The sequence below is a fragment of the Pseudopipra pipra genome, chromosome 25, assembly GCF_036250125.1.
Source record: "Pseudopipra pipra isolate bDixPip1 chromosome 25, bDixPip1.hap1, whole genome shotgun sequence".
Taxonomy (NCBI): Eukaryota; Metazoa; Chordata; class Aves; order Passeriformes; family Pipridae; genus Pseudopipra; species Pseudopipra pipra.
In genome coordinates this window covers 5,632,225-5,657,294 of record NC_087573.1, presented here as the reverse complement: position 1 = coordinate 5,657,294, position 25,070 = coordinate 5,632,225, and the positions used below count along the sequence as shown (strand labels likewise).

At 47.9% G+C, this 25,070-nt stretch overlaps 1 protein-coding gene across 9 annotated transcripts in view; it reads left to right on the top strand.

Moving 5' to 3' along the window:
- PPP1R12B (protein phosphatase 1 regulatory subunit 12B) overlaps positions 1 to 25,070 on the top strand; it is a 132,043-nt gene that overhangs the window by 80,998 nt on the left and 25,975 nt on the right. For 8 of the 9 annotated variants that reach the window (XM_064635689.1, XM_064635690.1, XM_064635693.1 and 5 more), the window contains 2 exons: positions 88 to 200; positions 1,497 to 1,541. In XM_064635689.1, coding sequence (XP_064491759.1) covers positions 88 to 200; positions 1,497 to 1,541 — 158 coding nt within the window. Of the gene's footprint in view, positions 1 to 87; positions 201 to 1,496; positions 1,542 to 18,061; positions 18,704 to 25,070 lie in introns of those variants that run through there. The other variant, XM_064635697.1, reaches the window with a different exon arrangement.

The window sequence follows — 25,070 nt, the reverse complement described above, 5'->3', positions numbered from 1 at the left end:
GATCAGCTTGAAAAGAACCCCAGAACCTTAGCAAAAAGCACAGATGTAAATCACTGAAACCAAAGCAGTCTTTCTTTGCTTGGCCAGAGTGTGAAGATCAGGATTCAGACGACAGGTCCCTGAACAAACAGTCGATCCGGGAGCGGCGGCGGCCGAAGGAGAGACGGAGAGGCACCGGCATCATCTTCTCAACAAAAGATGTAAGTTCGAGTTCCCTAGAAAGAGAAACTCATTCTGTAATATCCAGGATGAATTTTCTTCCGATTCCAAGCTTCAGATTTTTTTCCCAGTCAGTTGATTTTCCATTAGTCCTTCCCTCTTCAGCTGTATTTCACACTGGCACATCCGAAGTGGTGCATCCCTGTTTGGCCCATGTCACACCCAGCAGCAGGCTCTGCACAGCCTGTTCCTGAGCCACCAGTCAGTGGAAGCCCTGCAGGACTGTGAAAGGGCCCACATGGGAGAGGGGAAATTAGAAGTCTTTAATTCCTTTGGAAGAAGAAGGTCACAAGCCACTTGAAGTATTTTCAAATTCCTCTGAGCTCAAATTTGTCTGCTCTTTAGGCCCCATGAAAGGAAGACAGTGAGGAATAAAACCAATGTCTGGGTCCCCTCCCAGCAGCAGGGAACACTCACAGCATAAGTGCAGGAGAGCTGTCTGTGTCATGGTCACTTCTTTTAGTCCTGTTCAGAGGATTTCTTCAGTCTGAGGGAAGAAATCTAACCCTCCAAACTTTGGTTAGAGCCTCAGGTAGGAAAATTCAAGAGAGAGTAAGAATTATGAAGTCATGGTTAACGAGTTTAGTCTGGAGTCAGCTGGGATGCTGTGGTAGTTTCCCACTGCTCCGTGAAATCCCAAAGCTGTTACAAAGAGGCAGTGGCTAATTGAGAGGCTGCACAAGTGCAGGGTGTCTGGGATGGTGAGTCTCTCCCCCTGGGGTCTAATTGAAGTGGAGATGTTCTTTGAAAGTCAGAATTATGTCAGTATTTCAGATGAGCAGTCTTCCCAAGTGTCATGCTTGTTCCCTGAGTGTATTAAGGAGTTGTTCCTCCTGACTCTTCAGGAGCATTCGAATGGCAGGAGCCATCAGAGAGAGTCATTCTGTTCTCAGTACCAAGATCTTCTAAATGGTCATTAGGTCACCAAACCTGATCTGATAATCAGCCAAAAACATCTGGACAGGCATTTGTTTTGAGATTTCTTCTTAGCTTTAACATCAGATCATTTCTTCACTGGAAGGGTGGTCAGATACTGGCACAGGCTGCCCAGAGCAGTGGTGGAGTCACCATTCCTGGAAGGGTTCAAAACACAAGTAGACGTGGCAGTTTGTGATATGGTTTCGTTGACATGATGTCAAAGGTTGGACTTGATGATCTTGGAGGTCTTTTCCAACCTTAACAATTCTGTGGTTCTATAAACAATAAAATTATCACCCTGTGATAAAGTTTTGTTGTCTCCAAAGCTGCCTAATTATATTGTTTGCTTTTCATCCTAGGATGATGATGAAGTTGATGGAAACGAGGATGTGAAGGAGACTCGGGTAAGTGAGACCATATGTCTAAATCATTGGTGTTTCAGTCCTTGGTGTTCATGGCAAGAAATCTTCTATGGCTTTACTCTTGTCCATATGAGAGGTTTAGGCTCTGCTCAGTAGCTGAGTATGAACAAACAGGGAGACACCTCCAAGTAGCAAATTCCTTATTGATTTCTCTCCTGAAAGATAAAGAATATCTGCAGAACTGGCCTAAGTTCAGAGTTGGCTCTTGGAGAGCTGCATGGGCATTTCTGGAGCCTGGAAGGAGTGCAGCAGAGCAGGGCTGAGCAAGAGCCTCACGAAGCTGTTGGGCCATGGTGCTGGCAGAGCGTGGCCAATCAAGTGTCCTGGGCAAGACCTGTGACCTTGGATCTCAGAATCACCCTGCCACTGTTAGTTTGGACAGTATGTTTTGTATTTCTGAAATCTACTCTCCTGTCTCCTCACAGATTTGATTTCTTGTGGGAAATTGTCTTCACAAGCAGCATGTCAGAGGTTGTTCCATGTTCCCCTGTTCTTGCAATAGTCTCATCCTTCGAGGCCCTTACTTTCCTTTTTTAATAATTACTGAGTCTTTCTGAATTGCCTTGGTTTCCTTTGGTTTTGTCTGTCTCTGTCTGAAATCCATTTGAGCCTGACAACATGACTGACTGTGACAATGTCAAAGCTAAATGCATTTCTGGACTATTAAAACACAACGTGCAAGACTCAGGAGAAGCAGCAAATGCAAGGTTGTGTAGGGGTCAGCCTGCTCGTGTGATGTTTCATTTTTGCTGGAAAACATTGAACTTGGGGTAGCCTTTCCCTATGGTTTGTGATGCAGTAGAGTGATTGAAGCATCATTTGGTTGGAATTACCTGGTTCACTGCTGAAAATTGGCAGTAACACTCTGCAGACTCTTATTTTTGTTTTTCTTCTTGCAATAGTTGGTCAGAATGCGGCAAAGTCACGGCGAGCCTTGCTGGGACCAGAGACTCAGGTGGTGCTGAGATGGCTTTTAGCATGTGCTTATCTTTCCATGCCAGGCATTGCTTTCCCCAGTGCTTACTTTGCAGTGTGAAATGTGGGATATTCCTGCTCCCAGAAGCATCACCTGCTTTGAGGAGCCCAGCCCTTCCCACGGGAGTTTCTGCTCATCCCAGAGCAGAGCTTCATGAAATCCTCACTGAGCCCTGCAGGAAAGATTTGGCCATTTATCATCGTTACAATTGGTTTGACATTTCTGCTGTCTCACGGTAGGGTTGGAGGAGGGGAGTTCTGTAATGTGTAAAAAAGTAATAATCATAATAGGGACACCTTGTTTCCCGCAGGAATGTTTTGGACTTACTGGGAATGACTTGTTCTTCGTGGAAGTTGTCCCAGACTAGCTAAATTAAGACAAAAGAGTGTCTGAGGCTGCAGGTTTGAAGGCTTGCTGCAGTCTAGTCCTAAAATTGCTGAAGATTTAATTGAGTACAGTCCTCACTGCTCATGTCAGTGAATTAGCTGCACTTCGGGAGAACCCACCTGCCCAAAAATTCAAGGTCACCCAATCTCTTACAGTTACTGCTGGTTTTCTCCAAATTAACAGCAAGGATTTCTTTACTTGTACTTCCTGTGGTTTTCTTGTGGGTTCCCATCTAACAGCAGAGCACCTTCCCTTCAGTTCCCTCGGCCCCTTTGTGGAGGTGCTTTGGGGCACCAGCACCCTGTTTTCTTACACACCCCACATACATTAGACCTGGGTTAGACTCTCCTCCCACTGTGCCAGACCTGTTTTTTCCATTTTCCCAGTCATCTTGTTTTTATCCAGTTTCCAGTTCATTTTCTTTGCTGCATGCCTCCAGCATCATGTCACTTGGTCAGTCTTCCCTGGCTTGTTTTAGATCCAAATCAGAGGTTTCTGTCCTAACTGGCCATCACTTTGGCAGGAATCACAGAGCAGCTCCTTTCTTTCAGTTCTAGTGCCAAGGAAAAAGTACAATTAATAATCATTAATAATCAATAGTAATAACTCTAGAATGGGAGTTGCCACCATGTCACCAAGATGTGAACTTGAACACACTGGAGTGTCCCATTTTAGTTGCAGATCCCCAAAAACTCTCTGGTTTTATGGGAGCAGTTGTATTTTTCCTCCAGTGTTTATGTCTTGGCCGATATTGGGAGTATTTTCATGGAAGCCAAAAAAAGGCCCTACTTGAAATCCCTCCTGCAAGCTCTGCAGCGCTGGGGAATAGCAAAGGAAAGGTAAAGGCAGTTTTGGAAAAAGAAGGAGCAAATACATGTTGTACTGATTCTCAGAAGTGGAGGAATTATTTTGGCTGAGCTCATGAGCACCAGCGTGGGAAACCAGCCCAGACACTCTGGCTGAGCTTTAGGCAACTGAGTTGTCTTGTAATGGGATGTGTCAGAATCCTCCATGTGTTCTGCTCCCACCCTGCCTCTCTCCCCAGGATGCAGGCTGCCTGGATGCACTGTGGAAAGTTGGAAGAGCAGACAAAGTTTTATTGTGGAATAAATGTTCAAGGGCACAAGGACTTCAGCTGGAAGAAGCCTCTGGGGAAGCAGCTTTAGGAGAGGTTTTTGTATGGTTCCACTGGGAAGATGCTGTGAAGGAAAGAGTTTTTGTGCAGTCTGGGGAGACCTGAGCTCAAAGAAAAGTTTGGCCACAGTCTTGTCTTTGTTTCTCAGAAAGTAAAAACTGGGAGAGTCTGAGAGGTCCTGTTAGACCCAGACTGAGCCAGGGGGAGAGACTGGTGTTGGGAAAGCTTCCCTGATCCCTCAAGCTAGTGACTGCAGGAATTCCCTCTTGGTGAGGCCAGTGAGGACAAATACAATAGAGTCAGTGCAAATAGGGATCAGTGGCTCCAGTTTAGGATGCAGCAGTTGGAGAATGATGATGAAGACTAAAGAGAATGGTCCAGTGTTGTGTTTCAGAGCTGGTGTTTCCTTATCCCCAGCTCTCCTGGCTTTGACTTGACCCTGACTTAGAATGATGGAATCTATTACAGACTGGCTTAGGTTGGAAGGGACCTTAAAGCTCATCCCATTACATCTCCCTGCCATGGGCAGGGACACCTTCCACTAGCCCAGGTTGCTCCAAGCCCAGTCCAACTTGGCCTGGAACACTTCCAGGGATGAGGCAGCTACAGCTTTTCTGGGCAACTTCTGCCATTGCTATTGTACAGCAGGAGAATTGGGAACAAATTTGGAAGAAAAGTATATTTTAGATGACAGACCATGCAGAACAAATAGGAAATGTTGGTAATCATTTGAAGGATTTTATCTCCTTGCAGTTCTCTGCAGGGGCATTACAGACATGCCTCATCCAGAGGGACTTTGTCAGAAGAAAGCTTCAAATTCAGGGGAAGACACCGAGTGTTGTGTTGGTAAAATAACAGTTTATGGGCAGTAAAAGTGTCAAAGAAAATGTCTGTGGTCATGAACTGCCTCCAAGACAGTCTGTATAGCCCAGTATAAACCCCAGACATGTTAATGGAATTAACTTTTATGCAAGAATAACACTGAACCGCTTGATTATGGATTACGATCGCAGTAAGTCGATTAAATAGGCTCCAGTCCTGTCTCTCTGTGCTTTGATTTATGGAATGAGTGTTTTACATTCTGCAAAGCACCACTCAGGCCCACTCTGGTTTGTAAATAAGTGTTCTGCCTAATTGTACTGTTACCATGAAATCACCAGATGCAACTGGACACCAATATAAACTAAATCTCTGTCTTAGAAGGGCTGAATTTCTAAGCTTGATGCCATGAGTTCTAAGGGAAGACCAATGAACTGGAAAATTCCTTATACAAACTAAATGTCTTCATGTTATTGCTGATTCAGAGCTATGATTTGGGAGTCCTGATTTTGGTGTGTCCTATTTCTCACCCATATTTTTGCTTTTAGTGCCATTTTGTCCTTCGACAGAGGCTTCAGTTTAGCTTTTGTCATCGTGCTGTTTGCCTTTTTGTAAAAGATGGGTTTGATGAACGACTAGAAGACTGGGAATAGCTTTTGTTAAGTGTTTTGTGACTTGCCTGGGTGTACTGGGAGTCCCCAGGAGTTATTGCCCCCTTTCCCAGTGTTGTGCAGGCTGACCCTGTGCCTGCGGACTGTGTTTGGAAGCCAGGGAAGGCTCCGAGTCCTCCACTTTCGGGACTTACATTGCCTAATATGGTAAGGTATGTCTGCATGGGCTGCACTGTTTTGCTGGGATACAGGGGAAAGTTGACCAGTAAAAGGGAACAAAATAGGTGAATTTCTGGCTGACCGATAAGAAACTAAAATCCTTTAATCCAGACAGCGCTAGACGGTGGTGTTCATGCTATGCCTCATTGCTGCTGGCCCAGGTTCCCTTCTGGGAGTTAAAGATACAAGTATTTTCCCCTGGTTTTACCCCTGAATGTTTACTTCTAGCAGGGATGTGGTGTGACGTGGGAGGGAAACCATCTGGCTCCGGTCCAAGGGCACGTAGGTGGCACCGTGCGTCACTCGTGGTGTAGTTAAATCAGAGAGCATTTCATTCTGGGTAAAGCTGGGAGAGATTGACTCTGGTTAGTCCTGTTTATAAACAAAATGCTCTAATGGGCTGTGTATGCTGCGAGGAAAGATCTTTAATATGTGTGAACAGCAATAGAAAATAGCAGCAAAGTGCTGCAGGAGCATGAGCTGATGCTGTGCCACAGAGCCTGAACACGGTGAAGAACAGCCTCAGAGTGCCCTGGCTTCTCTGGGAGGTGGAGGGCACAGACAACAGTGAAATCAAAATTCATTCTGCAAGTATTTCTGCACAGAGGATTTACCTCATGAGTTCTCCAGCCTGACATGCTTGTGTTGTTTTTTCTTAACCTTAATGTGTGGAGAAGGGCATCAGCCTGGCTGGCTGCTCTCCCTGTTGATGCAGCACTTTACTCCTCAGCCTGGCTCTGAGCTCCTGTTTACAGCTCTGGGAAAACATATTGTTTGTGCCTAAAGCCAAGTGATCCAAGTGGGTTATGTGCACTACAGAGTTACAGCTAAATGCCTTCAGGTGAATTCCTCTAATTCACCAGGTTGCTGAATTAGGGAGGTGTAATGTGAAGTAGTGGCTGTGATGGGGATGGGGATGAGTAACACAAAACCAGCTAAAATCCTATCCGTGAGTCCTGGGAAGATGAAGCAAAGCAGTGAGTCCTCCAGGAATGATTTCCAAGGTCACAGACTCATAACTATTTAAGGTAACTTTATGCTTTAGCATCTTGTTTAGTAGATTACTGTCAGAATTTTGGTGTAGTCTGAGCTGACTGATCTTTCTCAGTTGTCAGCAAGTCCTTCCCCCTGCAGCCGTGGAGCCGAGGTTGGCACTGCAGCACCCACCCACAGCTCCCTTGGCCTCTGCTGGCACTGCTGTTAGTTCAGATGATCCCAGTTCATTACTTTGCCTACATGGCAGCTATTGCACAAGGGTCCTGGGATCCTTTTGCTTTTTTCCCAGAAGGGGCTGGGAGCAGTGTGATGGATGGGGTGACAGCAGATCCATGTGTGTGTGCATCTCCCCAGTGCAGCGTGGACGCAGCACGGCCACTCCAGGAGTCAGAGCCACTCCGTTCAGTGTGGCTGTTAGCCCAGACCTGCTGCCCTGAGGAGCAGCATTGCTCCTGGACCATATCCCAAAGACAGAATAAATCTATCTATCATTTTATGTCTAATTGTGTTTATAATTTTTGGCTTTTTAAAGGTTAACAGCGTATGGTTGTGATTATATACGTAATGGAGTCTGGTGTCACTTTTTGTGGGAAACTGTCAAACTCTCCTCATGACATGCTCAAAATCATGGAAAGGAGAAGTATCTCTGACTGCTGAACTACTTCGAGCAGGTTCTGAGCCCCTCTGGGAGCTGGTGATTGTACCTTGGTGTCAATCATCCAGCAGGCTGGGGAGGATGTCTCTCCTGATGTGGCTGAAGTTATCCTCCAAAAAATCTGATGTTGTAGGTTGAAATTCCTGCCTACAGCAGTAGATGCCTGGGTATGCCTTAATGGCCATGTCGTGGTGACACAGTGTCTGCCTTGGAGAAAGAGGGGTTGGGAGTACAGTGGGAGAGGGCTGGAGCTGGGATATGCCATGCTTGGGGCTTGTTTCCTGGCCCTTCTCCCTGGGGTGCTGGAGAATCCCCACTTGGAGTTCTGCATCCAGCTGTGGGGCCCCAGCATCAGAAGAACATGAGCTGCTGGAGACAGTCCAGAGGAGGCCATGGAGATGCTCCAGGGCTGGAGCCCCTCTGCTCTGGAGCCAGGCTGGGAGAGCTGGGGGTGCTCACCTGGAGAAGAGGAGGCTCCAGGGAGACCTTGGAGCCCCTTCCAGAGCCTAAAGGGGCTCCAAGAGAGCTGGAGAGGGACTTTGGACAAAGGAATGGAGTGACAGGACAAGGGGGAATGGCTTCCCACTGCAAGAGGGCAGGGTTAGATGGGATATTGGGAAGAAATTCTTCCCTAGGAGGATGGTGATGCCCTGGCACAGGTTGCCCAGAGAAGCTGTGGCTGCCCCATCCCTGGAAGTGTCCGAGACAGGTTAGACAGAGCTTGGAGCAATGTGGTCTGGTAGAAGGTGTCCCTGCCCATGGCAGGGGGGGTGAAATGAGATGGTCTTTAAAGTCCCTTCCAACCCAAACCATTCAGTGATTCCAGGATTCCATGAATGCTTCTCTGTGGCAAAGCCACCGTGAAGTCAATCATCCTTATCTCGTGGCCGTGGCCTCCTGTGCAGGCTGGTGCAGTCCCACATTTAAGTAGTAAATTATTTATCTCCCAGAAATGTCCAGAAGGAGTGAAAAGCTGAAGCTGTATTGCCACATGGCTAAGAGAGAACTGAGCAGTAATCTGAATTTGTTTGGAAAACGGAAGTTAAATTCTCTGGCAATAAAATATCCTTTGGAAACAACTACTATAGGAAAAATTGTGTGTTGCAGTGATGCAAGTGTGATGATGCTGTTTGTCCCCTTGTCTTTAAAAGGTCACTTTTTGTTCAGAGTTTGTATCCTCCCACATGCTTCTCTTCAGAAAAAGCCTCATGTTTGGAAAGTCTTTATCAGTTTTTTGCTCTTGGACACGGAGTTTCCTTATGAGAAGTAAAATTGTTTGGCAGAAGCTTCTTCATTATTTGTATGTCAAGATGTTGAATCCTTAACTGCAAAATTGCTTCCTGGCAGGAATTTTCCACCTGCTCTGCTTTAATTCCCACTTCATTATTCGTATTGGGAGCCTACAAGGAAGGTGGAGAGGGACTTTTTACAAGAGCATGTAGTGACAGGACAAGAGGAATGGATTCAAACTGACAGAGGGTAGCTTGAGATCAGATATTACGAAAAAATTCCTCCCTGTGAGGGTGGGGAGGCCCTGGCACAGGTTGCCCAGAGAAACTGTGGCTGCCCCATCCCTGGAAGTGTTCAAGGCCAGGTTGGATGGGGCTTGGAGCAACCTGATCTAGTGGAAGGTGTCCCTGCCTATGGCAGGGAAATGTAACTGGATGGGCTTTAAGGTCCCTTCCAACCCAGACCATTCTGATTCTATAGTGGGTACCTGCCATGTACCCAACGCTGGGCACTGTTGTTGAGTGGGTGTTTACCATATATGTAGACTTTTCATTGCTCTTAGATTTCATCCTTGGGAGTGAACATAACCTTCCACACCACAACCTGCTGCTGGCGAAGGAACAGCAGAAATAGGCTTGAAGCACAGTTAGACAGACAGGTTTTGCAGCTGTGGAGTGGCTGGGGTGGGTATGGAGAATGTGATGAATGTGGATGAAGAACAGAATTGATCATGACTATTGTGAGTGCCCCGACATTTCTATTTCTCTATGTCATATTTTGGAAAGTCCCTTAGCTTGAAATAGCTGTTTCCATCTGGTTCTTGTACTGCTGTTTGCTTTCTCAGCTTTCCTGACATGGCCTGTTCATTCCTGTACAAATTGCTGCCACGTTCCTCCTCTGTAACTTGGCGTGTTTGTGCTTCATCCTTGTAAGAACCTGGGTCAGGAAGAGGGAACCTGTAAGGAAACACTTGCTGAGTGCAACCACAGAGCAGCTTCCACTGGAAAATATTATGTTCCAACACTATCTTTAATGTCTGTAACTGGGTGAAATCACTTGATTTTTGGTGTAAGCAATGCTCAAACTGGACTTGTGAGCAAAGAACCACTCTGGGTTTGCTGGAGCGTGTCCAGAGAAGGCAACAGAGCTGGGGAAGGGTCTGGAGCACCAGGAGCAGCTGAAGGTGCTGGGGGGGCTCAGCCTGGAGAAAAGGAGGCTCAGGGGGGACCTTTTTGCTCTGTCCAACTCCCTGACAGGAGTTTGGAGCCAAGGGGGGTGGTCAGGCTCTACTCCCAAGGAACAAGGGACAGGACAAAAGGAAACAGCCTCAAGTTGTACCACAGGAGGTTCAGGTTGGATACTGGGAAAATTTCTTCACAGAAAGGCTGGTCAGGCCCTGGCCCAGGCTGCCCAGGGCAGTGATGGAGTCACCATCCATGGAAGTGTCCAAAAATGTGTGGATATGGCTCTTGGGGATATGATTTAGTGGTGAATATGGCAGTGCTGAGGGAAGGGTTAGACTCAATCTTAGAAGTCTTTTCCAACCTTAACAATCCTTGATTCCATGATTCTATGATTTTATCATCCTGCTTTTTTTGAACAGAACATGGTACTGAGTTGAGGAAAGAAGCCCCACTGTGGAAAGGCAGAGCTGGGTTTTGGGTGAGCATGAAGCAAGTTCTCCATAGACACCTGTCCTGCTGGTGTACAGACCTGGGGAGGATTATGGCAGGACAACAGGCAGTGCCACAGTCACCCCAGGCTGCATTTACAGCCTTGAATGGAATCACCTCTGTAGTCTCTGAGACATTTATTTTTTGCAAAACTGCCCCATTTGTCCCCTCCAACAGGAGCCTGTTGCTGCTGTGTTGGTTTGTTGTTGCTGATTATTGCCAGTGTTGCCATCCATTTCTGTAACCTCTGCCATCAACCTGTGTCAGGGGAGGGTTAGGCTGGATATCAGGAAAGGTTCTTCCCCCAGAGGGTGGCTGGGCACTGAACAGGCTCCCCAGGACAGTGGGCATGGCCCTGCCAGAGCTCAGGGAGTGTTTGGACAATGCTCTCAGGGACAGGGTGGGATTGTTGTGTTTGTGCAGAGCCAGGAGTTGGACTCAATGATCTTTGAGGGTTCCTTCCAGCTCAGGAGATTCCATGATTCTATGAAATATAGTTTAATAGCACATTCAGAGAAGGAACATGAACTTCTGTGGACTCTCTCAGAAACATTTCTGGTTTTGATACTCTCAAACTGTGGGTTTGTCCTACCTCCTACAGGTCCCTCTCCTAGGTTCCCTGTTCCTTTGCTCTGGAAGTGCAGGTCTGGTTTCGTTTACTGGCTTGTCCTGAGCTTTATCTTCAAATGATGATGAACTCAAGACAGTGAAACCCTCTCTGCAGCCTCCTCTTTAAATTCATTTCTCCCCCTCTGAAGTTAGGGATGTCCCCAGAGGGGCTGGTGAACACTCCAGCTTCCCATCCTGCTGTACAAGCTGGATTTGAGTGTCCAAGGCACCTTACCTGTTCTTCCAAAAACTCAACTCTGCTCCACAGAACTGCTGGAAGACATTTCTCCTGCATGCAGAATTGGACACTTGCAGCTGCTAAAATGATGCTTCCCTGCTGAGAATGGTGCTTTTTGAACTCTCTTCACCGCTGCTTTTTATTGAATCTATTTATAAGAAAGGAAAAAGCAAAGGATTCTGAATGTGCCATTCTCAGCCCACACTAAAATGATCTGTGTGTGCTGCTCAGTGCTAATCCAGGGATGTCTCAGGGGTGGCACTTCGAGCCTTATTATGATAAATTTGGTGATGGAAATAAAAAGTGGGGGAAGGATGATGGTATACATGCAATTATAGGCTGTCAGCTGCTGCATGTGTGTCTGGGAGGAGAGGAAGATCCTTTCCTTCTGTTTCCTATCTGCAAGGGAGATCTGCTCCTGGGAATCCTGGTCCTCTGCGGATGGAAGCGTGTTCCCTCCTCAGTTTGGATTCCATTTATGGGAAACTGCAGCAGTGCCTGCACATCCCAATTACAGCACAGCCACTGCCTGACATTGCTTTGCTCCAGCCCTCCAGCATTCTGTGCCTGACATAACCCTGAGTGTCTTTTGCAGAGCTAAATAAACCCTGCAGAGCTGTAATTGACCCTGTAAAGCTTGCTTTTAATTTTAAAGTCATTTATTTGCAGTGGGCTTTATGTATCATGTACAGTTGCTGTAGAGGAGCTATTATTATTATTTATTTATTTATTTATTTATTTGAATTACTGAATCTTGAGGTACAAAGTTCCATTAAATAAGCTGAATCAAATCCCCAGAAGTACAGATTGTAGGCTAGAGTACGAGTAACGTTTTAACAACTTATTTTAAATGCAATAGGTCTTGGTCTTGTTGCTGCTAAAGAAATTCATACATATATTTAAGTGTTTATCCAGCCATATAAAGACAGTTCCTTGGCTGTTCTATGCACACAGTTCCTTGGCTGTAGCTGCTGTTCAGCACATTTGTTGCTGTAATTCAGCAGCCCCTCAGCTCCTTATGACTATGCCCCAGGGGTAATAATCTGTATTTTGGAGCCAGTTTTTAGCTCTCTCACTGTACAATGACATACTCAGCCAAAATTACCTGCTCAGGTTACGTACAGTGTCATGAGAACCTGACTGTTAATAACCAATGCAGAGGGTAAGAGTGGAGCTGACTCACTAAATTTTCTAGGTTTAAAAAGACCAATTAAACACAAAAAAACAACCAACCAACAAATACCACTAACCCCTGAGCTGCAGCTCATTCCTTTTCCTGCTCTGGGAGCATCTCCATAGCTAAAGCAGAACAACCTTGTCAGGGGAAAAAACAACAAACACCACCCTATGGAATAGGGTCAATGGTCTTCAAAGTCTTTTCCAGTCTTAATGACACGATGATTCTCTGGTTCTGTGATCACTTTTGGTCACATCCCCTGAGTTAAGTGAGGGTGCTGCTAGTTCCAAATTCACTCATTATGCACTAAAATGAGCAGATTTTCTCCAGAACCAGCAGAATTTCTTTGCACAGAGAGCAGTGGGTACAGTGAATAAAGGGGTGAGAGCAGGAAGGTTAACAAAGCTCAGCCTTTTGTTTCCAGGTGAATTCCTTTCCAAATTTTTGGTAATATTCTAGAGACTTTTTACTGCAGGATCCCATGTAGAAGAAGCAGTGACTGGTACCCTGGTGTAGTGACCAGGGACTGTAACCCTTCCTCTGGCTGTGGAGCCCTTTGTGTGTAACCAGAACTGTTCCTGTGTCAGACCCAACCTGACCCAACAGCTTTTCCTTTGCAAATAACAACACTTGGGCCAATTCAGATGTAGTGGGAGACAGGTGTGAGGCTGGATCCTCTTCCAGGGCCAGAGCACTGGTACTATTTAGGATGCACAAAGAATGCATGTTATTTTGGTGTTGAATAGTCACAAATATAGGCCAGACTGGATGGGGCTTGGAGCAACCTGGTGGTGGTGGTGGTGGTGGAAGGTGTGCCCTGCCTATGGCAGGACGTGGAACAAGATGAGCTTTAAGTTCCCTTCCAACCCAAATCATCTGGGATTCTCTAATTCTCTGAATTTTTTACAGAACTACTTTATACCCAGAAAAATTGTTTTCTGGGCACGTAGTGGCTTTGTAGCCTGGTTCTTGTGAACAACAGCACTGGTTATTTCACTCTGTTTCTCTGGAGAAGTGTCATGAGAATAAATGCAGCTTTAGAGTTGATTTGAGTATTGCATAAAATTACAGATTTCAGTGTTTTCCTGGACCAGGACATGACTCAACAGACAAACTGTGCAGGTGGGAAATCCAGAAGGGAGGGTTGGGAAGATTTGTTTAACTGAATAGCAAACAGCTGAACTATGTAGAAAGGGGTACCCCCGGGTACCTGAGGTGTCTGGGGTTGCAGGAAGCAATTAGGGGGGTTCTCTGCTTCTCAAAGTGAGCAAAATGGCCTCAGCAGTAGGCTGGGGAGCCTGGAGAAAAGGAGGCTCAGGGGGAACCCTCTCACTCTCTCCAGCTCCCTGACAGGAGAGTGGAGCCAGGTGAGGGTTGAGCTCTGCTCCCAGGGAACGAGGGACAGGATGACGGGAAACAGCCTCAAGTTGCACCACGAGAGGTTTAGGTTGGATACTGGGAAAATTTCTTCCCCAAAAGGGTGGTCAAACCCTGGCCCAGGCTGCCCAGGGCAGTGGTGGAGTCACCATCCCTGGAAGTGTTCAGCGGTCGGACTTGATGACCTTAGAGGGCTTTTCAAACTGTAACAATTCTGTGATTCTGTGACAGGTTCAAAGGAAAATGTGAGCCTCTTTCTTGCCTCATCCTCTTGCTGCTCATCCAGTTGGGTTGGAATTCCCATGTAGCAGTGCAGCTCTGTGTTCTTGCATTACTTGGCCCAGCACAGGGCAGGGTCTCAGCAAGGGCTACGGCACCGCTGAGACCCCATCCCTACCCTCAAAGGCTGAGTGTCATAGTCCCAGCTCAGACTGTTCCCCAGCACTGAGGCATCATCCATGGGGCTGGATCCTCTCACGCTCCACATCGGGGTAGCTGCCTGTTGGGACTGGTCCCTGTGAGTGCCCAGTTGTACCTGGAGGAGCGTTGGATGCCACCTTCCCCCTGATCTGTGGTCTGCAGGGTTGTGTGGTGGAACAGGGATGGTCCCTGGCTGTGGGAAGCCCTGAGGGAAAGTCACAGTGTGAAGAATGGCCTGGAGCTGTGTGTGAGCCCAGTTTGTGTCTCCTACCCCAGCTGAGCCCTGTGTAGCTGGAGACACCAACGTGCTCTCCAGGACATGGCTGTGCTGGGACATAGAGGAGGTTTGGCTGTGGATGAAAGAAGTCAGCTGGATAGGAAGTAATTCAGTGAGGTACAAGGCAGTGTGTTAAACCTGGTGTGGAAAATGACAGCTAGGACATTAAAGATATAGTTTTGGGATAATTTGTTCCAAAAATACCAACTACTCTCATTCTTCAAGTTTTATTAGAATTCTGGTCTCCCAAGAGGGCTTCTCCTCCTCTGCACTCTCAGAGAACGTGCTGTGGGTTCCCATCACCCCTGAGCATCACTGCAGCTCTGGCTTCAACTTCCCACCTCTTCCCACCTTTGTTTCCCAGTTTTGTCTGCTGCAGGTTGGAATGTTACAGTGATGCTGACATTTATTTTACCAGCATCATGTTCTGTAGGTGAAGATTTTCAGCACAGATAAAAGGGGTGTTTGTGTGTTCCTCTCAAATATTTAGCTTAGGGCTTCATTCTATTTCTGGTAAGTCATTTTCTTGGTTATGGGTTCTCCTGTCTTAAGTAATTTTAAAAATGGGGTACAAACACAGGTGTCATCACCGAAGAAAGGGAGAGGACAGACATCTGAACAGACAAGGAAAGATCATGGAATCTCCTGAGTTGGAAAGGACCCACAAGGACCATTGAGTCCATCTCCTGGCCCCGCTCAGGACACCCTAACAATCCCACCCTGCCCCTGAGAGCATTGTCCAAACACTCCTTGAGCTCTGTCAGCCTTGGTGCTGTGCCCACTGCCCTGGGGAGCCTGTTCAGTGCCCAACCACCCTCTGAAGGAAGAATCTGACCACTTTCTGGGTGAGGGTGTCTGAAGAGTGATCATAGCCAAGACCACAGCTCTAACTACAGGAATAAACTATTTCATATAAATATAGGAAAGACATTATACTGTAGTATAGTTGTGCTGCCATAGTCCAAGATGAGGAAAAACTCTAAGGTGATTTTGCCCAGAAATAGGCCACAGCATGAAGTGAAGGTCTGGGCAGTCTTAGGGGTTTGTGTGCCGTGCTTGTGAAAATGCTCATGGAAGGTGATTTTTTTGCGTGTCTTTCTGGAGGCTGTATAAATATCCCTTAGCAAAGTACACAGCAACACAGCTAGAGCAGGTACCAGCCTGGTTCCTACTGAGGAATCTCGTGAACAGACAGGAACAGTCAGATCTAAACCACAACCTTGAACATGACAAAGCTGGGGCTGTGAGGAACAGCAGCGAAGGAGCGTCGTGTTTCATCTTGCACAGGGGACAACTGTACAAAACGGCAGGAATAACCCCCTAAATCAGGCATCTGTTGGAATAATGATGAAAACCATCGTGTTTTGCCATATTGCATCTCATGCTGCTTTCTGACTCCTGGCTAATCAGACCTTCCCTTCTCTCTAGGATGAGTTACTGTCCACTCAATCTGTGAGAGATCTGCACTGGATGACTAATTAACTTTTAATTAGTAGGGAATAGCTCAGGCTGTGTTTTGGTTTTGGGCTGTGAGTTCTGTACCAAAATGTTGATTTTGGAGCTTTCTGGCCACTCCTCAGCAGAAGCATGACCGTGGAGGGATGTGACAACAGATTGTTTGGGACTGGATGGGAGGGGAAGCCAAGCCCTGCAATTCTGCACTGTGTAACTCCACCTTGGTGACTAAGCTGGGCTCTGGCAGCCTGGGAGCTGGGACCAGGACACCCCAGTGCAGTGCTGGCCACACGGGTTTGCCCAGTTTCACTTACACTGTTTTGAAACTGAGAACTGGTGTGAAAGGATCATGCCTGTGTGCAGGGTCTATAAATATGCATTTAAAATGTCTGAATTGCATTGTACAGCAGAGTTGGGCTCCACACGTGGGGAGAGGTGGGTGATGAGAGCAACAGATGGAGGCTGGAAAGATCAAGGTCCTGCCCCAGACTCCTGGAGCAGCTGGGTGCCTGTCCCTGCCTTCTTGTGTGCGTGGACTTCATTTCCATACCTTTAAACGGGAATGCAGAGGTATTACCAGGCAGAATTGGACCTCTTCAAACCTTTCCCCCCCCCCTGCTGCAGTCGGTGGATGACAAGTCCCCTCCTTCCTCATGATGAATATCAAGTAGAAACCTGATCTCACTGTGACTTTCTTAGTGCAGGACAATCCAGTAGCCCTGTCTCCCGCTCTCCCTGGTTTCTCAGTAATGCTGCATTGCCCCTGGAGAGTGAAGGTGCTAGGTGGCAAGAGAAATTACTGCAGCTGCTAGTCCAAGCCCCTTCCCCAGCTATGTGCCAGTGAAATCACCAGGGTGCCAAGCAGGGTGCAGAAAGGGACAGTACTTCAGAGCAATGAGAGTGGGGTAATACTCTTAAAATATTTTTATATAGATATTATTCTGCACTTTGCAGAATGGTTTGGGTTGGACAGGACCTTAAAGCTCATCTTGCTCCACCCTGCTGCCATGGGCAGGAACACCTTCCACTAGACCAGGGTGTTCCAAACCCCATCCAAACCTGGTCTTGGTAGGAAGGTTGATATTAAGCAGCCTGTGAGGTGGATCAGGACGTGGATGGGATAACCCCAGGCCGCCAGTGACTCAGTCAGGGGCCAGGTCAAGTGAGTGTGAATGAGTCCAGCTGAGCCTTACTGGAACTGGTCCAGTGCAGATAACTGGGGTGATACCTTTCCAGCAACAAAAATCATAGATTTTCAACCTTATGACTCCAAGATGGACTTCATGTGTGTAGTAAGAGCTGGATGCATTCCTGTGTCACCTGCTCCAGGTGACCCTGCCTTGGCAGGATTGTTGGAGTGGATGATCTCAAGGTTTCTTCCAACCCCAGTCTGTGGTTTTGTGTGATTCTGTATGATTCTGTGAGCTACTAAATCACTCATGGTGATTTGAGGCATTTTTCAAATGAACATCCCGTGGGCTTATTTCAGTGGGACATGAGGGGCATGCACTTGCCTTTGAATAGAGCAGTCCTGCCACTTTCCAGCAAGCTTGTGCAGCAGCAGAGCTTGGCAGAGAGCTGAGAGTTTGGGAGAGGTACGTGCTCTCCACACCCTCTGTCCTTTCCTCCAAGCTCCTCTCCCTCCTCCTTGATCCCGAACACTCCCTTGAACCAGTGTACATTACACAAGCTCTGTGACGCCCTGTCACAGCTCAAACAGGCTTGTGAGCAAACAACAAAAATCCTGTTGTGCTGCCAGAGTGTGTCCTCCCTTTCATGGCATGAGCTGCTCCTTGGACTTTAAATCATCTCCCTTTGTCGCAGCCTCCTGGAATTCAGGCTTTGCAAAGGTCACTTTCACCTCGACATCCCACTTGCAGCCCAACAGGCCTTGGGAGCTTGGGAGGGATTCTCTTTTCTCCCCATCTCCTTTTTTCTTTTTTTTTTCCCTGCCCAAATCCCAAACCCAATCCCAAACCCAATTTGGCAGCCCAAATCCCAAGCTGAAAGTGAATCGCTGCTTCTGGCTGCCCTCCAGCATTCCTCGCGGAGCGAGTCAGGAGCTGGAATGTCAGAAGGCAGCGGCGGGAGGGACGGAGAAGCCTGTGCGCGGGTAACGGCGCCGGGAGGAGGAGGAGGAGGTGGAGGAGGAGGATGGAACAAAACCCAACTTCAGCTGGACTGCCCCTTTCCAAACCAGCGTTTGTTCCTGATTTATGCTTTTGTGTTTCACTCAGAGCGTGCAGCTCTGCGCAGCGAGGGCAGAGCTCACGGCCGCACTCGGGAGTAAATCAGGCTTTGCTTTGCTTTGCCTTTCCCTTTTTTTGCTTTTTTTTTTTGGCAGAAGTTTCATGTCTGGAGAAACCCAGCCGGTTTTCCAGCTCTCTTCTTGAGCCGGGAGTTTTTGCCTCCTGCAGTTCTGGGGGGAGATAGATCCCCCTGGTGCTGTGGCACGCTCTGGACAAGGGGAAATGTCCTTTTGTGGAGAAGTTGGGACGGGGTCCGGGCGGTGAGGCTGGCACGGAGTAGCACCTGGCGCCGGAGCACAGCGAGTCCTTGACACCTTCTCTTCTTCTGCTTGGACGAGAAACATTGTGGAGCCTCAGCTCTCCCTGCAGCAGATTAATGCCTAAAATTATACACCCTAAACAGCAGGGTTTAATTACCAGAGCTGTGAATAGTTTAATTAGTTTGTTCTGACCTTGGAAGAAGGACCTGCCCAGCGCCGTAGAGCGACAGGAGAGCAAGAACTGGTGTTGCTTCTCAAAGACACCCAGCCCGCGAGGCCATGTCGTCCCTGTACACCAGGAGTAAGGAATACACTCGGAGCAGGAAGGCTCAGTCAGACTCTCCCCCGTCCTCTCCTTCCCCGATTGCGAAGACACTCAGAGTAAGCAGCTTTTTCCTTTCTGTATTACTCAGCTCAGCACATGCTCCAAGTGGAGCCTGGCAGTGGTGGTTTGTTGTCTTACCCTTGGAGACCTGCAGCTGTGGTTTCCTTTGGAAAGAGGATGGTTGAAATGAAACTTGGGAAGGTGCCTCTGCAGCAACAGGTTTTAAGCATCTGCCAGAGTCCCTGCCCTGGGATTAGCTGTGTTAGTGGTGTAGGGAGTTGCTGGGGTGGTAGTTTCCTCCTGTCCTGGAACATGGCTCTCCTGGTCGGTTGTTGCTGGATAAAGAACCTCCCCAGTGAAAATGAGGCAGAACTTGACCAGCTTGTTAAGCTGCACTTTTTCCATAAACACTTTGATACCGCTGGTGAAACGAGGTTTGTGTCCAGCTTTCGCCCCTGGGGCTGAGCTGGCCCGTGCAGTGGTTTAGTAATTTCAACAACACCAAAAAAGTGAATAAAGCCATCTGTAGGAGGCAAGTCAAGGTAGTTACCTTTCCTCCACAAACCAGAGCTGCTGTCCCTGTCTCCCAAGGTGGTGGAAAGTTGGGAACACTTCCTAACAGTATAATAGCTCCAGAGTCATGGGAGAGGTGGTCCCAAACCCTCCAGGTCCGTATCACTGTATGGGCAGCCTCTTTGCCATCAAGAAATATTATCATGCTGGAGTCAAAGCCTGGAGGAATTAGTTTTTAACAGCCAGGCTAATTTTAGATGGGAGCATTAAATTAATCCCAGCACTGGTGTTTGCTCAAATCAGATATGCATTGTCTGCTCCATTGGCAGGGACAGATCTTGGTCTGGAAGAAGCATTGCCTGAAATATGTACAAAGGGTTTTAACCCACTGCCATGGCACTGATGAAAGCAGTTCCTGACCTCAGGAACTTCAGCCTCGAGGCTTCTGTGGCTGCTGGTTGTCCTGGGCTGTTTTCTGTAACGCGGGAGCAGGATCTGTGTTTTCTTCCACCTGCACACCATTGGAGTGTCTCTGAGGGGATTTAGATAATCTAAAACTATCCCGTGTGCTTGGATGGACTTTCCTCATCACCACTGTGCTTACCATTCCTCACTAAACAGCCACAGTGTTGATCACCAGCCTGGTCACAGGTGGAGAACTTTCCAAGTGTGCTGAAAATGGTTTAATTTTTTTCAAAACACAAGTTTTTAAGATCAGTCATGTTCAGTGAACACAGACTAACTCATTTCCCCCCCCCTTATGCATCTGGGCATGTGAAGGGGTGACAAACATCTCCCAGGAGCTGTGACTGCCATGTATCCAGAGCAGACTGACGGGAGGTGCTGGTTTCTCTGTGCACAGCCATGGTGGGATCCCAGGCTCCTGGGGGTTCGTGGGTGTTGGAGAAGGTGGTGGCAGCTCTCAGGTGGGTACAAAAAGGTCCAGGTGGGAGTGGGAGTGCATGGAGTAGAGCTTCTTGTGGCAGTGGGGTTTTGATGAAAGCCAGCACATGAGCACAGAAATCTTTGTGATTCTTGCAGTGGTAATGGCAATGCCAGCTGTGACTCCAGAGCATCCATGGGGAGAAACCAGGTGGGAACTGCAGCAGCATTGGCTCAGAGTCGGTGTAGGAAACGGCCCTGGTGCTATCTGGGTTATGGAAATAGCCCATGCCTTAAAAGGCTAATTAGGGAAGGATTGACTTCAGGCTAAAACAGGCATCTATGTTAACTCTTTCTCCAAGACAACATAATTTTGCCAAGAGCAAGAGCAATAACAGAGTGTGGTTTTCTATGGATTTGTCCCACGTGTTTATTCTCCCCCACTCACTCCCCCATGCCCACAGTGACAGGTCTGTGCTGCAGGGACCCACCAGCCTTTATAAAATGAGAAGGAATGTGGTATCTTGGAATCTTTTATCTTTCCATTCAGTCAAGATTGATACCAGCAGAGAGCTGTGGGCTCTAAATGTTCCCAGCTGAGCAGGGGTGCGAGAACACATGAGCTGGCAGGAGCCTCACACATGGTGCAGGCAGGGGAAAAATCTCTTGGAGAACCAGACAGAGCAAAGGAGGTTTGATTTATCGAGGTGTTGGTGCCAAACAGCTGCATTAAATGTCATTTGCCAAGCAGTTTCCTATGGCATTCCCTCTACACTTGCACTGCTGCTTGGAATGCTCCTGCTTAGAAGTTAGGATAATACTGCCTGGGGTTTTTCCACCTTTAATTGGTGGAATCTCCCCAAATGCACCACTGAGGAGGGGGAGCACTTTGCAGTGAACTCATACAAATCATAAGAGAAGGAATATCCCTGCACAGGAGACTGTGGTGAGAGCAGGGTGTTGGTGTGTGACCCCGACTCTGTGCCAGGCCAGAACTGTCCCATTGCCCTGGAACCTTCACGAGGTAAAATACCTAACTCCTTGTGTCACAGCAGAACAGCCCAGAATTGTAGTCACCATACAGAAACAGCCCAGCAAATCCTGTTGAATGCCCCAGGGAAAATGTTGCTTTAATGAGGATGTTGCTCAGAAGAGGAAAGTCAAACCCCTTTGAAATCGATTCAGATTGTCCCATTATTTGGCACAAGCTTCAGGTTTTTGGCAGTGGGGACCTTTTCATTACATTTTGCCCCATGCTGCTCTAGCTTGAGGTTTCTCTTCCTCAAAAAAGTATTCTTCCCATAGTCAGTTCCAAGGGTGCAATAGGCAGCTGATGGTATGAAACCTGTGGTGAGCAATTAAGCAAATAAATGGCAGGATTGGAAGGCAAGAACTGAATTTTTTTTTATTATTCTTATTCGTGCTGGGCCAGTTATTTTTTGCATAGGAAATACCCCGTGGTTTGAGTTTACTCTCATCCATCTGTTTATTCTGGTACTTTATAACCCTTGTGCTTCTCCATAGGATAATCAGTCAGATGGGAAAACCTAAGGAGAATGCACATTCCCAACTTTCAGCACAGACTGCAGTTGCAGCTTTTCAGTTGTTTCCCAACTCTTTGTCACTATACCTTCCCTTCTTTTATAAACTACTCCTTCTTGATTTGTCATCCAATATTGTTTGCTGTAACAGAGAGCATCAAAGCTTAAACCCTTTGTTGGTGTGTGGGGGCTGCTGGTTCAATAGCAGCTGTATTTGTGTGGCTGCCCAGCTTAGAATCCCAGACTGGTTTGGGCTGAAAGGGGCCTTAAAACTCATCCAGTCCCACCCCCTGCCACGGGCAGGGACACCTTCCACTATTCCAGGTTGCTCCAAGCCCCGTCCAACCTGGCCTTGGACACTTCCAGGGATGGGGCAGACACAGCTTCTCTGGGCAACCTGTGCCAGGGCCTCCCCACCCTCACAGGGAAGAATTTCTTCCCAATATCCCATCTAACCCTGCCCTCTGGCAGTGGGAATCCCTTGTCCTGTCTCTCCATCCCTTCTCCAAGTCCCTCTTCAGCTCTCTTGGAGCCCCTTTAGGCACTGGAAGGGACTCTGAGGTCTCCCTGGAGCCTTCTCTTCTCCAGGTGAGCACCCCCAGCTCTCCCAGCCTGGCTCCAGAGCAGAGGGGCTCCAGCCCTTGGAGCACCTCCATGGCCTCCTCTGGACTGTCTCCAGCAGCTCCACGTCCTTCTGATGTTGGGACCCCAGAGCTGGAGGCAGCTCTGCAGGGAGGGTCTCACCTCAGCAGGGCAGAGGGGCAGAATTCCCCCCTCCCCTGCTGTGGGATCAGCCCAGGGCACGGGAGGTTTCTGGGTCCAGGCGCACTCAGCTGGGGCATGTTGAGCTTCTCATCCAGCAACACCCCCAAGTCCTTCCCCTCAGGGCTGCTCTCAGTCCGTTCTCTGCCCAGCCTGGTTGTCAAGTAGCCACTTGATGGTTCTTACTTGCTCCTCAAGAGGCTTTACATAATTCTTCTTGTTCCGTCCATATTCACGGTTTCACTACAAGGCTCTTCCCCTCTGGTGTTAGTCACTCCCTCATTAAGCCACCCTCAGTGCCTATAACCTGAGCTTTCCAGCTGAATTTCTGTCAGGAAGGGCTCAGCAATAAAGCTCTAAGTGTACTCAGTGGTCTGCCCTGATTGATTTTATTCTGCCTCTCATCTGAGAGTCTGAAGGAGCCGCGCTGGGTGGAATATGGGAGGCAGGAGCATCACCTTTTATGGGCCGGGTGTTTTCACCGAGTCACTTGATAGTAGTGCTTGAGTGGAAAAAGCAGCAGTTCCCAAATCACTGTCTCTGTTAATGAGCCTCCACATGGAGCCCGCAGTGCTCGGAGCAGTGATTACCATGGCAGCAAATGCACCCAGTCTGGGCACGGTGCTGGGAACATGTATGTGTAGAATACAAAGCAAATCTTAAAGGAGAAAGAAAAGCTAATGTGCAAAAATGTGAGGGGCTGAGCTGCAAGTGCTCAGCACACAAATTGTGAAAAAAGGGCTGAGTATTAATGAATAAGTGATCATAGAGAAGCCCAGAATGGTTTGGGTTGGAAAAAGGACCTTAAAGTTCATCTCGTTCCACCCCCTGCCATGGGCAGGGACACCTTCCACCAGCCCAGGTTGCTCCCAGCCCTGTCCAACCTGGCCTTGGACACTTCCAGGGATGGGGCAGCCACAGCTTCTCTGGGCATCCTGTGCCAGGGCCTCGCCACACTCACAGGAGAGAATTTGTTCCCAACATTCAATCTAAATTTCTCCTCTTTTAGCTTAGAACTGTCCCCCTGCTTTTTCTGTCTCTTGCCCATGTAAAAAGTCACTGTCCTGGAGTGCTGAGAGGGCTCTAGAAACGCCTGGTTGGATTATGGCCTTCCTAGAGTTTGGAATGTATACGTGCCAGACAGTCACCTTTTGCTCCGTGGTATTTTTGCAACAGGTTCCATCCTGTTTCAGATATTCCTGATCACAGGTTTGTTCTCACATGGAGTTTTCCTCTGTGAATCATTTAATTCTGCTGCAAGTGCATTAGAGAATAGAAAGTGTTATGAAAATATTTCTCCAGGAAACTTTATCTTCCTGGGTTTCCATTTAGTGGCTTGGACTTGTCTGGTTGTGATAAAAATGATGCTGTATAAATTGAAACGGAGTCAAATAAATTGTCTCATGACACTTTCTGTCTAATTTCTGGATTACTGACTAGTTACACAGTTTGTGAAAATGATTCCCTCCTCTCCCTGCAGCCCACAAAAAACATGGGATACTAAAACTTGAACTTTAAGGCAATTAACCTTAGTCTGTGTTCTCCAGCATCCTGCTTTGTTTATCCCTGGTTGTTCCTCAAGCATCACGTTCTCGGATGAGTATCAGGACGAAATCCTTCTGCGTTGTTTGTTCTTGGGTTTTTTTGAGTCTGCCACTGTAAATGTCCATATCTGGAAGTACATCGGGAACTTCTGGTCGTTCTCAGGGCACCACCCGTGAGATGTTCCCTGATGTGACTCAGTAGCCAGACGATGCTCCTGCATTTGGATGTATAAACAAGATGGGTCAGAGCACGTGCTGTGACCCGTGGGGTGAGCGTCTTCTGTCCCTGCGGCTGAACTTCCTTCAGCTCTCCTCGCTCCCAAGCAGCAGAATTGATCCAAGCCAAAGGTGGAGCAGGGAGTCTGTTAACTGATTAAGGCCCTGAATGGTCATGGATGATTTGGAAAGGACCTGATGTAATGCTACAGCCTCATTTAAAATGCCTCTCTGACCCTCAGCTGCCCGGTCAGCGGTGGTGTCTTTGGAGAAGCTGGTTAAGCAGCTGGAGGGCAATCCCTTAGGACAGATCAGCCTTGAAACCCCTGCAGGGCAGGGGGGTCAGAAGGTCAGGGAGCAACTTGAGGTTGCCCCAGACCAGGGAATCAGTCAGGACTGTAAAGGGGTGAAGGGAGGAGGAGAAAGAAGATACCTTTAATTTGGGTCAGCTCATGGTACAGCCACAAAACCAGGGACACAGAGATGGGGAGGTGCTGTGGGATGGGAATGAGCAGCCACAGAAGTGATGGGGAGAGTGGGTGGAACCTCTGTGGGCAGCAAACCACTTCATCCTGCTGAGCTGGAAACCAGTGTCTGCTTCCCTGGCAGGAGCCCCTCAGAGTTTGTTTATCATAAAATGACCACAAACCCATCAAAAACAGGGCTAGAGGACATACAAGAGCCCAGTCCACTATTAACCCAGGACTGCTGAGTAGGGGTCGGGCTCTTCTCCCAGGTATGAAACAGCAAGATGAGAGGAAACATCCTCAAGTTGCACCAGGGTGGGTTTAGGTTGGATATTAGGGAAAATTTCTTCACTGCCCAGGGCAGTGGTGGAGTTGCCATCCCTGGAGAGAGTTAAAAGCCATGTGGATGTGGCACTTGGGGACATGGGTTAGTGGCAGCCTTGGCTGTGCTGGGGGAACAGTTGGACTTGATGATTTTAGGGGGCTTTTCCAACCTTA